We start from the raw sequence: 18,082 nt of genomic DNA, 5'->3' as shown, positions 1-18,082 counted from the left end.
GCCTGGTGTGGTTGCAGCAGCCAATTTCCTCAACATGGAAATTATCCCTGGATTTTTGTTTTCAGCCCTTTCACAGCACAGACAAATGTCAAGATCTGGGATATCTTAAGCATCTTTAAAAAATACGGCAGTGAATTGAGCAGTTGAGGAGCTTTTTGCTTATTTAAAGCACATTTATAAATCATTACCTTCCTCATGGATGTGTTTCCTGGATGGTCAATGGCAGAACTTGCATATCTAAGACAGAGGGAAGAAAGATGTCAAATAACCAGAGGAAAAAAACCCCAACTGATTACATAGTTCCATACACACACTCTGTGCATTTCTAAATATATCCCCAGCATCCTGCAGCACAAAGTTCTATAACATTTTGCTGCAGGATGCTACAGATACCAAAAATTTGACACTTTAAAATGGAAAAATACTATCTCTGATATATGTGAGTTCTCTAAAGACTGGAGAACAAAGCAGGGCAGCAGCACCAGAGGCCTTTCCTCATACAGTGCAAAGAGGATTGGCCATGATGGAAATAGGACACTGAATCAGGGTCAGATTTGTCTGATCTGGCACAGAAATTCTTAAACACACAATTCCCCTCATGCTCTCAAAGTGAGGAAAAGGAGAATCCTTAAAACTGTGGATGTTTTTGTAAATGTCATATAAACAGAAACGGAATGCAGATTTGGGAAAGTGATTGAGGGGAAAAATGAAAACGGAATAAAAGGATTGTGGAAATTTTCAATATGTTGCCAAATTCTGTTGGTCATAATAACAACAGTTGTTTTAAGTCAGCAAGGCAGGAAGTTGCATTTTCTCATTTGAAGATTTCCATTGTTAGGAGGAATCAAATTTACCAGCAGAAACAACTTCTGTATTGTGGGTTAGAAATCAGTCCTGAGGCAAAGGAAATTTCCAGGCTGCAGTGAAGGGATGGAACACATAACATTGAAATTAAATTCATAAAAGTTAATAGGCAAGACTACGACGTGCTGAGCTGTCTGTAGGTGACATGGATTGAAAGAAACAATGAAAACCAAACAAGTTCAGCTTCAGACCTTTGGGAAGGGAGTGGAGAGATGCCCAAAGTGCTGCAAGGCTGACTGTGCCACTGATGCCCCATTTCTGCCTGTCCCTGACAGTGCCATCAATGCTGTCCAGTCCTTCTGGGCACTTTCCCCCTGATTTCGGGGTGTTCTTTTTAATCCCATCGGGAAAGCATCACTTTTGATGCTTCCACCCTCTCTCTCAGTCAATATACCACCTGAACTGTGCAGCTGTGGTGGTATCTAAAAAGTCCTTAGTCAAGTTTTATTTGCCTCTGTGCAACCAGAGTAATGGGTCTCCTTGCAGTAATCACAGACTTTCAGCAGCAGAAATGCTGTAAAGTGAGGGAAGCAGTCTGGAATTAGTTATGGGAGCAGTCTGCTCCAGGCTTTTGAAACCTTGGCCAGGGAATCAGGTCAGGAATAGTTGTTCTAGTGTGCAACAAGTGTAATTTTTTCACTTGGCAACAGTTTTCAACAGTCTGCAGGAGGTTTGTTTTGTTTGTTAAAAGATTTTATGTTCATCAAATACCCATCCCCAAATCTAATTAATCTGGAAGTATTCAGATGTGCAGACCACAGAAGAAGGAAATACTGATATTTTCTTCTCCCTAGACCAGTAAATTTTCTGTATGAAAGCGGCAGAATTAATTAATTTAGACACAGAGGAACCCCAGTATGTTGCGTGTTCTGGTTGAAATACTCTGTATCATATTTGGTTGAGTTATTCCTCAGCTTTGTTTTCAGGAAAGCTGTTGTTACAGAAGCAGAAGGGAAAAGAAGAGGGAAGATGTGCAGTAATACAGGTTAAAGACACCTGGACTAATATTTCTCAAATCAATTAAAACAGTTGATCTACTAAATACTTGTTCATGTACAATTGTGCTTTTGAAACAAACTGCAGGATCTAAAAAGATTATACCAATTAAAACAAACAGAAAACAAGAATCAAATCAAACAATTATTTCAGTATGTTTGCAGAAACCTTCCTTGCATAAATAATATCATGTAGAAAAGGCAAAACATTAAGAAAATAACTGCAGAAATTTAAATTATGTTTACAGGCTCATTCTAAAATACTTATTCTACCCTACAATTTCCTCGAATGGATTTCTGAGCTAGTCCTGTTTGGCAGAAACCTGAGGGACTTTAGCAATGTCTATTGTGACTTTGGACATGCTCTGCCTACTCGTGGGGCATATATTGAATTTCTGTGGATAAAAAGGTCTCCTTTTTACCCGTTTTTTCAGAACTTGGACTAATACACACATGCAGCATTTTGGATTTCTCTACCTGGTCACAGGAACCCATTTTTAATCACCTTACCTGGTCTATGATCTACATTTAGATTAGTAGAACTTTCGTCTCTTATGTAACATATTCCTGTCACAACAAGTAAATTCTCACTGCAGATTAATTATTGAGTATTTTGTAGTGAGGTTTGAAATCCCTCCTCATCTCCACGCTGGCTCAGGGATGGCTCCGGTCTCTGCCCTGGGCTATTGATGCTTTGAGCAACTCAGGTGCACCTGTAAAGCTCTGCAGCCTCTGCAGTACGGGTGCATCTGAACATGCAATGTTGACAGCAAAATGTCAAGGCTGAAAGTTATTTTTAAAATTTTCATCTCTTCTTATCTCTCCAGCATTAACCACAACTAAAAAAAAGTAATTCCCAAAGCACACCGCCGTGACTGTGATTAAAATAATCTTTAAGCATAATTTACAAAGACAAAATGTGTTATGAGAAAGACCCTGAGCAGCGTTTTCACACAAAAACTAAGCAAATATTCAGAAAAAGTGTTTATTCAAGTAGCAGCTGTGCCACGTGTGAATGATGCCGTTTTTCTGCCTCTCCCCCCTTGCAGGCCTGGCTGCTGAGTGAAGCAGAGGTCTGCACCCAGGTCTCCACCGGGATGTCACGGTTACAAGACACACCCGTGGCCAGAATCCACAGGTATCAAGGTTCCTGTTACTGGAAAAAACTTCTCCTAAAGTGAAATGAAGATCAAAGCCCACAGAGAGCCCTGCTAAGCAGAGTCAGGTGTTTGTCTGCAGGAAAGCTGCAGCAGTGATTCCACACTGGGCGCCTGTTACCTCCTCCTCATCCATGAAACAACCCCCAATGGGGCAAAGGCTCCTGGCAAACAGGGGAACAAATCAGCTGCTGCTGCAGGAACAGGCAGCTCAGCTTGCCTACCTAAAACCTCAGTGCACCCACACATCCAGGGATTCCACCTCCAGCTGCAGGCTGCACCTTCCTAAATCACGACTCCTGCTCAGGAGTGAGGTCCCAGCTTGCAGCCACAGGAACTGTGCAGAGAGCTCAGATTTGTCTGTCAGCCAGGGCAGGTTTGTGTGTGACTGGGCAGTGCCCTACGCCGAGGGGTGCTGTGAAAGTCCTGCCCTGGGCGCAGAGCTGGGCCGGGTATGAGGTGTTCAGGTGCCAAGAGTTTGGAAGAACCCAGAGCTGTAAGGCAGAGATCCCTGACCTCTGCTCTGCTCCAGGCTGTAACAGAGCTGCCAGGCTTGCTCTATATTGCACTCATCAAATGAGTTAAAAAAGCTCCGTGTTCCCAGTGACATCCTGCAGGCTCATAGCTCTCACAAAGCTGCTGGAGCTTCCAGCACATCTTCCCTGCAGCCTGTGGGGTGCTCCACTACACGCAAGAAACAACTTCCCACCCTTTGGCTTTTCAAGAACAAAGGATACAATAAGATCCCAGAAACTCTATGGGTCCCTGTACAGTTAAAACCACAGAATCCCAGGACAGTTCGGGTTGGAAGAGACATTAAACATCATCCAGTGCCACCCTCTGCCATGGGCAGGGACACCTTCTACCATCCCAGGTTGCTCCAAGCTCCATCCAACCTGGCCTTGGACGCTTCCAGGGATGGGGCAGCCACAGCTTCTCTGGGCACCCTGTGCCAGGGCCTCCCCACCCTCCCAGGGAAGAATTTCTTTCACATGTTGGACCTAGATTTCCCCTCTTTCAGTTCTTGAAGATAATGGTGTTTCACACAAATAAGTCTATCTATCTACACTGTTTGTCTTGTGGTTCCCAAAGCCTAACTCTAGGGGGTAAATATCTGAAAAATGATTTTTATTTAGGTTTAAGCTGTTTAAATCACTTTAAAAAGGGGTATTAAGAAGGTGATATAATTCTGCCTCTTGAAATATTTTTCAACACGTTGAAAAGATATAATATGGTCATGTTTTGGGCCTGAAATCTAAAATGTGTGGGAGAAGGATTCTTCTACAAAAGAATATAAAAGCATAGCCTTTTGCTACGAAAGTTTGCCAAAATTTCATCAAGTCATATGTCCCTGGAAAGTATCTCTTGGCAAATGCCCTGTCCTGTCCACCAGGGATGTTCCATCTGGATTGCAATGTCCCTGCCAAACGGAGCATGTGCAACCCACTTGGAAAGATCAGGCACCCTTCGCTCTGGGGAGAACAAAATTGCTTGGAAGAACAAAACTCTGCAGCTCTTCCTTGTGGCTGCATGAAAATGTGGGTGTGGAGAAGGAAATGAAAAGGGGTGAGACATGACTGTTTCTGGGAAGGATGTGGGGTTTTTTTCTTACACAGCAAGTCAGGCAGGAAGGACCTGAGGGAAGGCACAGCCAGACTAAAAATAAGGAGAAACAAACGTGGGAGAAGAAGAGGACAAGAGAACCTGTGAAAGAGTTGAAAGACTAAATGAAAACAGTCAGATTTACAGAAAACAGGAGGTTTTCAAAACTCAGGTGTAAGAGGTAAAGGCAAAAGGTGAAATGCAGTTGTTACTTCAAAGAGAGCAAGAAAAACCTGCTTTCCCCACAGGCAACTCTGGAAAGAATGGACGCTGTGAAGTGGAATGAAATATTAAGATTAAAATATTAATACATTTAACCTCCTGTAAAAGCAAACCCCAACACTTAGCTGAGGTGATGAACTACTGCCATGGTGGCACTGGAGACACAGGACTGTCTGATGTCAGATGAGGTGGAATTTCACCTGTAGCTCACCTTAATCTCTGAAAACAGTGCTGCTGCATTTGGTTAAATGCCATTTTAACCACGCACAGCACGCCCAGGGAAACACCAGCAAATTGTCACCACTACAATGCCTTTCAACTGCATTGAGATGTTTAAAACACAAAGAGGTAAAAATGGTGACAGCCCTGAAAAATCAAGCATGAGGTGGCTTTTATTTGGTGGTCAACAGCTGATAGTGTTGTACCTCAGATTTTAGCTGTAACTCAGTGGTGTTTATAGCACTGAAGGAAATCATCAGCAGCTGTAAGTCCTTTAGATTGGTCAAAGTACTCTAAATCTAATTAATTATTCAGCTTCTTAAATAGGTTTGGGCCATATACAGGATGAAAAAATGTAAAAAAGAATAATTATCATGGATTACAATTAAACTTAATCAGAATATATGATGAATCAAAGTAGCTGTTACTTCAAACGTTCTTTTACTGTGACTTTTGGATGCAACATGAATATGAAGATACTTAATCAGATAAATAGCAAAGAAATGAAAGACAAAAAATGCTGTTTTCTTCATTAGAAAAAATTGATTCAATTCAGACCTAAAGGCCAAACTGAAGACCCCGTTCTTAGTATTTCTCCAATACAAACCACAAATATAAGCAGTAATTTTGTACACACTGAATTGGGTGTAGATGTTCATTGAAACATTCTGCCTGTTTGTCACAAAAATCATGTTAGACACACATCAGGTTTTTCATCCTCAGAGTGAGTCTGAAATATGGAATTTCAAAAGTAAAAAAATGGGTTGGATGACGTAAGAATATGATTTTTCCCCATAGCTAATATTTTATAAACTTTTATCTGAAGAGTTTTTTAAACCTTTGTAATCTCTATTTATGTTTGATGTTAGCAAATGAACATTTAGTAAAAGATATTGATGCTGATATCTCTAAACCTAAAAATTTATTCTCCAAAAACTGCAACTAAGTTTCTAAAAGTAAAGAAATAAGTTTAATTCACAGATATACTGTGTATACATTTAAGTATAGAATAGCAGAAGTAATTACCTTTCAGTATCTCCACTGACTGTATCCCCTGCTCTCTGCAGAAGAAAAATAAAGAGCATTAAGCACAACTAAAGACCAGACTTCCTTGGTGCTCTCAGCACAGTGAAACAAGCAACAGAGGTAAACCACAGTCATTCTGCAACTCAAAGCAGAGGAAATGGAACACTTATTTCAATTTCTAGCTAAGAGTTATTTTAAAATGAAGATCATGCTTAAAACAACTTCCATCTGCACTTAGCAACTAATTTCAGATGCTGTGTAATTGTGATCAAAGCTCTTTAAAAGAAGGGAGCTAAAATTTGTTAGAATGTTTGCAAAAGTGTTAATATTTGACAGGGAGTTTAAACACAAAGAACAATTATTGCAACACAGAATACAGAACTTCAGAAGGACAAACTGTCATCAAAACTTTCTTTGATGGCATTCTTACCATTTTCAATGACCTGAATAACCACGCTGGTTATTCCTCTGAGGTTTGGAAATGAACCTGTCTTCTTGGAGTAAGTACAAGCTGATTGAGGGTTAAAAATAAAATCTTCTGACAGTTTAAGTTACTTTAAAACAAGTTTTATGATGGGGAATTTTTTCCCACAGATAGAAATTGAAATTTACAAAAACTGAAATTACAAAAAAACCCCCCAAATAGGTTGTAAAATTAATGTGTATTTGTTTATAAATGCAGAAATCTGCACTTGCAAAATCTTTGACTATGACTTTCTGGATAACCAAATAGGAAACTGATAATTTTAGTAAGTGCAATGTTTGTGTTTCAATGCCACTACTTGAGGCTTGCAGCAGATGTTTAATCACAGATAATATTTAATCAGAGATGAGTTCAGAGCACAGCTACAAACCTGAAATGGGACAGACAGGAAATTTGCTGGGGCTGCTGCACCCCAGGGCTCTGCACAGGTACTGTAGCTCTGCAGCAGGGTTTCTAAGGCAGCTCTAAAATGTTCAGGGGACAAACACATTTTGCCACCTCCTTCTTCAAGAAGTCTCCCTTGCCACTGGGGAACCCAGTGCAGAACCAGTTATCTGCTTTTAGTGTGCTTCAGCTAAACTATTCCAGCAAATGTGAGCAGCAAAGATGGCCCCACTCAAATAAAAGACCTTATCTGATGAAAAGTAATGAAATGGTGCCCTTACACTAAAAGCAGGGAGTTCTCTGACATTCCTTGTTGAAACCAGGCAAAGGCAGGAGCTCCCCACTGAGTGATTGAGTACACAAACCCGTAACAAGCTTTCCTGAGAGCCATAAATGCCTCAATTCTCCTCAGAGTATGCTGAAATGTAGCCTAGAGAACTTAAAAAAAATGGAAATACCCTGTAGAAATAGATTTTCTCGAAGCAGACTGGCAGCGTTAACAGCACACAGCTAAAGCAAAATATCTGCTTGAGAGATGTTGTTTTGGTGCTAAAAATGCACTGCTAAATACAAATGAACCAGTCTGAGCATCCCTGGAAAATACTGGGGACAGCCCAGGAAAATATTGTGTGGCCAAGCGAGCAAAAGAACGTTGACAGCAGCACTACTGGTGCTACTGTTATAAAAATAGAGTCTATTCCTACCAGAAGGCTCAAAGCTTTCCTTCTCTTATCCCTCTGACTTCTAAGGTTTCTAATTTTAGCAACTAAAAGTGGGACTACTAATTCAGTCAGTGTTTCCCATTCTATTTCTTAATTTTCTTTTCTGAAAATGCTCCCAAAGTAAAAGCAAAGTGTTTCCAAGTCAGGGTTTATCACTCTCTCCCAAAGGGGACCCATCCCATGCTCCCTTCCCTGACAAAGCTGAAATAAACCTCCCTCACCCTGCTCTGGCTGCTCTTTGCAGCACCTGGTTTACAAATTTTCACTGCTGTAGGAACTCAGTTATTTATTTCCTCCCAAGAAAATGCACAAACCCTACCTCTATCACACGCTGGATTGTGGTTTCCAGATTTCTTTTGATCAGATGTGTATTTCATAAGCAATTATAAGTGTGATGTGAACTTGCATATATTAGGCTGAAAAAAGTCTTACTAGAGAGAAATTTGCTTCTGATAATAAACCACATTTTTCTAGACGTCAGTCTTTCAACACCATGAATTTTTCTGCATTACCAAGCACTAATTTCCAAAGATATTGAATAATGTAATCTAATTAACTGAAGCATAGTCTGTAGCAGGGAAATTTAAAAAAGCTCTGTAACAGTGTGAAAAAGAAAAATATGATTTAACCATTGAACAGCTCTTAGATTATTGTAACTGATTATTAGTTCACTCACTGCAATTTAGAAAAGAGCAAAGAAGAATATCTATATAAATACAGAGAGGGAGAAAAAATTGTTGATATTAGTCCTTGAAACATAAAACCCATAATTACTACTTTTTAAGTTTTTATCAATAATTAATTTATTAAAAGAAAAATCTCAGCTCCTGACCAGCTCATCACTAACACAGAGATTATTACCAGTATTTAAGTGTGAACATTCAGGATTACTACAGACCTTTGTCACGTATTTATCACCTTTTATTTGACTGATTTTCTCCCCAAAGAAGCCCTCTTGGGAGTACAATCTTGTTGCCAGCTTGAAATGTCAACCTTTATAAAGGATTTCTGATACTATACATAGAAAACCCCACACTCTGACATTTCTATAAATGTCTACCTGTAGCTAAAATTAATTTCCTTGTGTCATTGTAATTACCTGCCCATACAATGCTGACAATGACTTACATGTAGAAGGCTCCTGCCTGCATTTTCAGCAACCTTTTATATAATTTTTTTTTTGAGTAGTTGCTTCTTAGCAGTTTGTGACATTTGAAAAAAAAAAAAGAAAGAAATTGCCTTTTCCTAGTTCCCAAACTAAAACTTTACTTCATCTTACTACAAGGCCACTTTCATGAGTAGCAGACATGTGGGAGGCTCAGGAGGCACAAGTCTTGTCATGCTGTCAGAGACTATAAAGCACAAATTCTGTGAAATTCAGGTCACTGGCACCTATCTGCCTTCTTTAGTCAGCTCCAGGGATTCCCATGGATCTGCTTCTGCCTTTCACGAGTGGAGATGAAAGGACCAAAAGGTCTCTGTGGTCCCACCAGCAGATCTGAGGTTCCTCTCCCAAAGGAAATCCTGTAGCAAGTCCCATTTACCTGAAACTTCTATAAATAACTTATAACAAAAAAATTTGTTCCTTTGAATCAGAATTTCTTCTCCTAAGTAATCACATAAACCACTGAGACCAGAAGAACCCTGAGCTGCACAGATCATGTGAAAATATTCAACACTCATTATTTACTTGTTGTTTCCTAAAGCAAGAGACAGGAATAGTCAGTAATGAGATTAGAATAGTTTCATATTGTGTGTTACCAATCTCAAAGGGCAAATTCAATATAATCATTCCAGCTAGATATATCATTTATTCAGATGCAGATTCAAAAGATTCATTCCATCTACATATATCATTTATTCAGAAGCAAAGATTCAAAAGATTCTTTGTTGTACTGTTCTTCCATTCTTCTATACTCAGATACTGAATTATTATTAATAAAAGTAAAAAAAAGAAATTTCTTCTTCTGCTTCCTTAACTCACACATCCATTACCCTGAAGATTCCTTTATATCAGGTCTATTCAAAATCAGTCAAACAGTGGCCTTGTTACGAGGGGCTTTACTCATCTCTCTGCCTCAGAGAGCTGATGCTTCACCCACTGAATCTACTTTCACAATTATCATGCTGAGCCAAAAATAAAAGCAGCCCTTGAGGTTTTCATTCCGCTCACCCTCGTTGAGGGGAGAGCTAACAGACAGGAAATCACCTAATGTAATCTACGTTTGTGTACGGTTTGAGGTACTCAAATTTGTGCTGAAGAAAACAAGAGGGCAGGTGAGAAAATTCACTGAAGGCAGAGGGAAGGGATCCACTCGGAATTCGTAATTATGGGGTGATGATGAGCATTGTAAGCACAGGGTGGGGAACAGGGGAGGCAGCAAAGGGTGAGGCCAGGAAAAACACTCAACTCCTTGCCCTACCTTTTCCTCACTTTCCCCATTCCCGTGGGAACAGGTTACCTGTGGCCCTGCCCAGTCCAGGGCTGACCTTTCTGCCATGAAATGCTTCTGTCCTCCAAAACCCCGTCTGTGTTCTCCTGCTGGGGAAGGGGAAAGGACAGGGAGCAAGGCTGAGCCATGAGTGGAGAGAAGAAATCAGAGGTGGCTCCAAAGTGTTTCGGCTGGATTCCTTACACACTGATCCTTTCAGCAGCAGGACATGGTATTTGTGTGGTAAGGGAGAGATTTCTATTTGGTGCATCTTCTGGAGGATAAATATTGCAATTATCATAGCAATAATATCAGTTGCAGCTAATATTTATTAACAGATGGCTGTTAAATTTGGCTTTAGGCTATATATAGATATAAACCATTTTTTTGGTAGCCCAGCAAAAGAATAAAAAAGGAGGCATAAATTCATTTGCTAAAATAACACAATACAGTACAACTTAGTTGTGTTGTGGTTCTCTGGAGTCAGAGGACACCAGAATGTTTTACAAATGGCAATTTACCCATGAAGTCACAGCAGGTTAATGAATGCTTCGTTTGCTGACTTGCATTGGTAGTTTGTAGTGGTTTGTTTGAAGACTGCAGAATATCAGCATTTAAATATGCTCTAATAGAGCAAAATTACTTACGAAAACACTGCATATGTTTGTATAAAGACAGCCTCATATTTGCTTTGTGCAAAGTGTCCTGATATAACTACAAACACAAGGAATTCTAGGCCAAGCAGGCAGCCTAAACTTTTGGAAGCTGCAAGAATGAGCAGCCTGTCTTGGGGCTGAATTGCTGAAGGAGTTACCACAGGCCAGTGCAAATACATCCATCCTAACCAGGCTGCTCCAAGCAAAATCCCAGCCCCTCTCCTGAGGTTCTGCAAAGGGCTGGTTCTTACAGAAATCAGGGACAACCAGAGTTCTGGGGTAACACTGGCTTAGTCTTTTTTTTTTGTGGATCCAAGTCAGTTATGAAGTTCTTGATTACTGAATGAATGTGGAGACCTAAAGACTGATGACATTATTGCTTGAAAGAACCTTCCTTAATATTTTATTTCCCTTATACTGTAAAATACCTTTTAAAAATACCTTTTCCCCCCTTTGAGCTGTTTATAGATTAATGAAGAGTGTAGTTTAGAGAATCAGGTCTGAGCAGAACTCGAAAGAAATACGTTATTGGACATTGCTACTCAAGGATCCATCTTCAAGTATGGGCTAGATACTTGTCAGCTCAAGCCTTCGTGTGCACAGTCGCAATGAAAAATAGTATTATTTTACAATCAGTACAACTGGGCAGGCTCATTTTGAAGCTACAGAAGCCAGAAATACTTCTACTGGCTTCTCTGAGCAGGCAGAACCCACACAATCTTCCTCAGAGTGATTTCTCAGCATAACTGCAAGGTAGGGGAAGAAGGTTTTTCCATATTACAGATACTTAAATAAAAAGCAAAGGTGGAATTTATTCAGCAATTCAGAAAGGAAATAAAACTCTGAAGAAAGTAATGCTCATCCCTGACAGCACAGTTTTGTTTCTTTCTGCAAGAGCAGGAAGGAATAAATAAAACATGAGCACTTTTCCTGCAAAATTGGCAATAAAAGCTCCTCCTTCAGTCAGTGGAGCTGAATATGTGTGATTCTCCCAGACTGCCTTAATTATTATCCTTATCACAGCAGCACTCAGACTGCCGATCACCCCAAAAAAGCATCTGGAACATCTGGCACATCCCAGCATGCACCCATTACACAACACCCAGAGTTACATTGGTTTTGCACAGGTTTTAATTCTCAGCATGTGCTGTTAAACTTTATATCGTTTGTCAAGCCGCCTCTGCAGCTCCAGGAACAGTTAAAGAGCATTTCCATCGCCCTGCACCAAAGGGATGAGTTACCAGCTTCCTGGGATCAGCAAGAAGGGAATAAAAAGCAAGTTAAGCAAGTGCTGAGTAACAATGGCTAACCCTAAAATACCATCTTGCTTCAAATTCTCTTTAAAATAAAAAGTGACTCCTGGCACTCTCAACGAATACCCTAAAGCAGCCATTATTCCTGTTTTACTGTGAAGGGAACATTGAAATGAAAGAATTGATCTTAAAACTCATTCAAATTAAGTCTTTTCTACACAATGAATTCTAATTCACCAAAAAAAAAAAAAAAAAAGAAATTCAAATCTGTTCTTCAGTTTCTTAATATATGATACTACAAAGCAAAATATCCAATTACTTTGTAGATAATAGACCCAGAACATTTATCACCAAGTAAAACGAGATGAGAGATCATTATCCAATTGGAGAATTTAATGTGGTAACCAGCAAATTGAGTTTCAGAGCTTCAGAAAGTCGTGCAAGTCTGAGGCAATAAAACCACAGAGTTGAACGCTGTGTGGATTTCCAGACTGGATCTGGAATGAGAACTTCAATATTCTCTTTTTAAATGGAAGCTGGTTGCCACAGTGCAAAATGGACCTGAGCAGCAGGAAATACAGAGTTTGCTATAACTTTTTGTAAAATCCTGAAGATTTTTCAACACTTTTTGTGTTTTGTTTTATGGTCAGAAATGCAAAACGAACACTTTCCTGGGTACATCTGGTCTACTGAGCTGGAGTCCTGTGGGATAAGTTAATTTTCTTCAGAATGAGTTCTGGTAATACAAAATAAAAACATATTCAGGTTTTAACTCTATCCTTCTAAGGCCATATTTGGGCTCAACCCGGTAAATGATGTCACTTCAGAAGTGAAGTATTAGTAAACATAGAAAGCCATGTTCCAAGAGATACTCTATTAATTAATAATTATTTATAACAGCCTTGCTAATTGTAATTGACTCTTGCTTAGGTTCTGTGATATTGCATATCAATTAAATTAGAGTTATAAATATATCCTGGAAGGGGGCAGTGTTTCTTGACAGGAATATTTTACTGCAACATGGCTTCATGCATCATTTTATATCCTGGGCATGCTGCCAATATTGCATTACCTAAATATCCATTTTATATAGGAACTCTGCATCCTCCCAGCAACTTATGAAATCAGGCTAATTGTTTAATTTTAGGTTCCAAATCAACATTCCTTCCAAAGCATTAATCTAGTGGTGAATCTCTGCAATTACCAATTTTGCAAAACTTCTTACGTCTGGTAATTTAAACTCCTGTTAAGTAAGTGCCTTTATGTATTTTTCTGCCACATATTTATGTAAGTGCTTAGAAAATTAAGCAATGGCTAAATGATGCTCGATTCCTCCTTCCATCAAGCCATACTTGTTTGATTACAAAGCATTATCACCTTCCCTTCACTAAAGATGATGAAAATCCTATTTGTCATCTCCATTTCCCAAAGCATTTCTCTGGGCTGAAATTTTGATCTATATCCAGAAGTTGCACTGGGCGTGTGTTAAGAGGAGAGGATTTCATGGAAATGTGATTCCAACAGTTCTGCACTTTTGCCTTCCATTGAAAAACACAGAGCAAAAGTAAGAAGAGAAGCTAAACCAGTTTTGTCAAATTTTCTAATACAAATGTAGCAAAAGCTGTTTTAAGGTGATTTAATTAGGTAAGGTTTAGAGGCATCTTGTTTTGATTAACCTTAGCCTTGGAGAATGGATTCTTGAGAGGATAAAATCTCATTATCCAAAAGAAGTTTATATATTAAAATGCCTATGAAAATCCTGGTAACACCTTTAGATATTAAGGAAATGAGCTAACCTACTTAAATTTATATCTAAGAACACAACAACTCTGTTACTTTTCTCTTCCTTTTTGCTATCAAGCTGCCATGAAATGTTCCTTGATATTTAACATTTTTGTTCTGGGTAGCTCTCTTTCAAGATAAACATGCCCATTTTTTTGCTTGGCTTTTCAGAATTCTTTCAGTATTCCAAGTGGAAAGACGTTAATGTGAATGATTCTGTGCTGGCAAGAACCCACAAAATCTGTGTCAGCAACTCTGTGTATTTGTCGACTCAGTTCCTCTTGTATATTTATAAGGCAGTTGACAAAGTGCCTCAGATATTCGGATTCCTGTGATTATCTCCTGAAGGACTGCAAAGGTCTCTTTTAATGCTGCTCAAAAAATTTTGGTGATAAAAAAATTAATACCACTCTGTCAGCCCATGAATAATCATTTTACCTGTGCCCTCCTTTGTAATCACTGCACATTAAACAGTTTGTGAACAGGGACTGCACTGACTTTTAGGGTAGACCAACAACTCCAGGTACAGTTGTCTCTTCCCAGGATAACTCCTCTTTTCCAGTTTCCTGCTTTTCCTTCAGACCCTTTAGAGCTGACACATTGTGTCATTCGGGTATTTAAAAATATTTATTATCATACAATATCATACTGCTAATTTATCACATCAATTAATTGCATGATGGTATGGAAATCATGCAAGGAAATATAACTTCAGTCTTGAAATCGAGGGTGGAATTTGCATCTTACCCTAAATGACCTATTTCCCTCCCATCAGAACTCAGGTGAGCCAACAGATCATCAACAGACTTCCAAAAACTGTCTGAAAGCATCTGATTCATCTGCCAAGTTATGAAATATTGTTGAGGTTGTTGCAGAGTTGTATAGTAATTTTCTCATTCATCCCAATAAATTGCCTGCTGCTTTTCTCTCTGGGTTTGAAATCCTTTGCTTTGACTTCGTGATACTCAAAACTTCTGTCAGAGAGATTTAAATCCACAATTAAAATAAATAAATTTAAATAAACAGTAACTCCATTAAACCCATCTGGTTTTACAAGACACAGTAATCAAAGTGGAAATACAAAAGCTTATAAATTATTGTTTAATAAACCATTACCGGAGGCTGAGTGCAGGATCCTTATGAACCTTCAAAGATAATTCAGTCAAATTAAACTAAACTCAGTGAGACTGAGTAATTAAGAGCACTATTTTATTAAAGCATCTGACAGCAAATGATTCTTGCCTTGTCTTTTCCTGTTCTGTCCTGACTTTTATGAGAAAGTTGTCGTGATACTGACACTGAAAAACAGACTCTTAGGACAAAGTTGTCACGACACCACCACTGAGCAACCTTTCTTGGGCTAAAAACCACAGCATTGAAACATGGAGTAGAAGACTGTGCCTTTATGGCTGGATCAATGCAAAGAGGAGAACATTTGAGTGTTTCCCACGTGGTTCATGCAGGGAGGTGTTTGTGAGGCACTCACATGATAAAGTGGAACTGTGTTGTTCTCTGCCAGGGAGAAGTTGAGCACGTCCTGCTGCCCGGGCTCCAGCCTGACGTTCATGGTGGAGGCCAGCACGGAGGGGCTGAGGGGGTAGCTGGGGTTCCCTGGGGGTTTGCCCTTTTTCCTGGACCTCCGGCCCGTGTCCCGCTTGTTGTCCTTCTGTGTCAGAGGCTCCTCCTGGATCACCAGGATCTTGTCGTCGCTCAGGTACCGCAGGAGTGAATTCTCAGAGTCAGTGGTTGGAGGGGAAAAGAGGCAAAAAGAAACATTAGGAAGAGGAAACAAGCAGAGAACCATTTTGGCTGGCCAGAGACCATCACTTGGTCCTGTTACACTGGAAAGAGTCGTGTGAATATCCAGGGAATTGTGAGGGCTCTCCCTGCACCCCATCCCACGTTTACTGACACCATCCCCTGCCATGGGAGGTGAAAGGGAGCGGACACAGAAAATATGACTGGATTGTATCATGCAGGGGGCATCTCTGGGGCCATTCCAGAGGCCAGGATTGTAATTTCAAGGAACTTGACAAGCTGGAATAATGGTTTTAAGGAGATGTGAAGTGTATTTGGGCACAGTTTCAAAATGGGAGCTGGCCAGGCAACAAGTCCGTTACTGTCTGTAACAGTGAAATATGAGCTAAACATACATCAACAGATTTGGGATAAATCAGAAAAGGCTTGTGCCTTAAATGAAATTTATTTTCTCTTGGAATGGAATTTTACTGAAAAAGGTAATTTAAAATCCTGTATTGATTTTCAAGAATATAATTCATTTTTTGTCACATTTTTAGGAGTCAAGTTGAACTCCTCTCAGCTTCCAGACCATGCTTAAAAGATTCTAAAAAAATAGTATTCAAGAATCTTTAACAATTGGTGTCACAATAAATACAGTTGTATATTTGAAGAATATTCTTTTGAATTATATGATTTCTTTTCACCAGAGGAAATAAAGGAAAAAAGGAACTGTGTAATCACTCCTCTTTCTTGCAAAGTTCATAATTCCCACTGGGATCAAAGGAAGTTTAGAACTGCTGGTCTGAACACCGACAGCACAATTGCTGATTCCTGTTCCAAATTTTAATTCATACTGATCAAAATGTTCTCAAAGGATGTTACCTTACATCTGTAACATCACTTATTGTTTTGTAGAGCTGTGAAGATTTAGAACCGGTTGCTTTTAACATGTCTGAGTCTTCTAAGTATTTTTCCCTTGACGTTTATCTTTCTTTGTACTAGAATTAAATTCCTCCTACTAATACAAACTTTTTAATTTCCAGAAATAGAAACACAAAAGCACAGACACACAACAGGCTCTTTTATATCCTCTGTGACACTCAAAAAAAAAAGAGAGATTTTTTCCTGTGATGCTCCTTAAGCAACGAAGCAAAAACATCTTGGAGAACAGCAGAGAAAAAAAAATACTCACCTCTGCTTCCCCTCTTGTACATGTTCTGTTCTTTGGACTCCCCTATCCAGCTGTACTCAGTAGGCATCGAAACTGGCCTCAAATCTCCTGGAAACAAGGCAAGGAAAACCAATATAATTTTTGAAGACTAGGAATGGAAGGCTGTAGAGTCAGAAATGTCTGTAAATTCCAGGTGTGACATGACCCCTCAGAGCAGACCATTATTAGGGCTGTGGCATTCAGGGTCAGTGAAACATCCCAGAGCCTCCTCTTCATCACCCCGACCTCGAGGGAAGCACCACCAACTTTGGTGAAATTCCTTGTAAATGTAAAGCAGATTACAAATTTATTTTTAAACTCTGTTCTGTAAAAATTTGCTCACTCATTAAACTCATGTTGGGAATAAAGTAAGAAGCAGTTTTTAAGTGGATGAAAATTCTGTAGGAAAAGTAGAGAGAACATTAATACAGACACAACAACAGAGATCTGTCAGGGAAATGTAAAACCCCTCTGACCTGGGAAACCACACGGCGAATAAGGAGGGGATCTCATTTCAAGGAACATTAATTTCCACTGGCTCAGAAAGAAAACCTGGAGCACAGTTTGGTGACAACAACCATGGCAAAGATGATTCAGCCATTAGGGTTTTAATCAATGGGATTTCATGGCACTGTGGCTGGGAGATCCTGATGTGCCCAAGTCATTCCCGACTCGAGCATCAGGAGAGCAGGGATTGCAGAGCACCAAACCAGGAACACCCTCAGATCTTCTGAAAAGTGGAGGGGTAATATTTGGAGTGCTGAGATTTTCCCATATTACATTTTTGTGCATGCCATGAAATTTAGTATAAATAATCCTATGGAAAAATATGTACTTTCATTGTCTGCCTCACAGCTGAAACTACCTTTAACCACAAATGTATGCTTCAACTCCTAATCCTTAGATGAACAATATCAATTAAGAAAAAACCTTCAATAAATTAAAAAAAGCACAATCAGTAGTACAAAAAAGGCTGAGAAACAAGATTTTAAATTTAAAAAAAGGAAAATAGGAAGGCATATAAAAAGTGAAGATCAACATATCCAGACTTAGCAGTTTTTCTGTAAAGAAAGCAAGGTCTGAAGCTCTGAAATGATTTATACACAAGTACAGATACCACAGCACAACAGACATCAAAAATAGAAATTTAGGACAGGAATCACACAAGGCAAATGAACAAGTGATTTTGTAAACTCCTTATTTCACTTCCAAGTCCTTTCCCAATGAAAAGTAACCTATAAATTGTTTTGACATTGCAGCTTGGATATTTTTCTGAGGAGCAAAAAATTGTTGTGTACAAGGAAATCAGAATAAAGCGAAAGAAAAAAATAATT

At 39.3% G+C, this 18,082-nt stretch overlaps 1 protein-coding gene across 2 annotated transcripts in view; it reads right to left on the bottom strand.

The window, feature by feature from the left end:
* Window positions 1–18,082, bottom strand: part of LOC121665262 (connector enhancer of kinase suppressor of ras 2-like) — a 174,656-nt gene that overhangs the window by 33,256 nt on the left and 123,318 nt on the right. For both annotated transcript variants that reach the window (XM_042029265.1, XM_042029266.1), the window contains exons 13-16: window positions 16,731–16,817; window positions 15,285–15,538; window positions 6,086–6,120; window positions 189–237 (exon numbers count right to left, since the gene is read on the bottom strand). In XM_042029265.1, coding sequence (XP_041885199.1) covers window positions 189–237; window positions 6,086–6,120; window positions 15,285–15,538; window positions 16,731–16,817 — 425 coding nt within the window. The remainder of the gene's footprint in view (window positions 1–188; window positions 238–6,085; window positions 6,121–15,284; window positions 15,539–16,730; window positions 16,818–18,082) is intronic.

Source organism: Corvus kubaryi, unplaced genomic scaffold (genome assembly GCF_017639235.1).
Source record: "Corvus kubaryi isolate FWS band 111438036 unplaced genomic scaffold, C.kubaryi_AGA036_p1.0 37322, whole genome shotgun sequence".
Classification (NCBI taxonomy): Eukaryota; Metazoa; Chordata; class Aves; order Passeriformes; family Corvidae; genus Corvus; species Corvus kubaryi.
The sequence above is the reverse complement of the archived record's forward strand: the minus strand, read 5'-3'. Positions and strand labels throughout refer to the sequence as shown.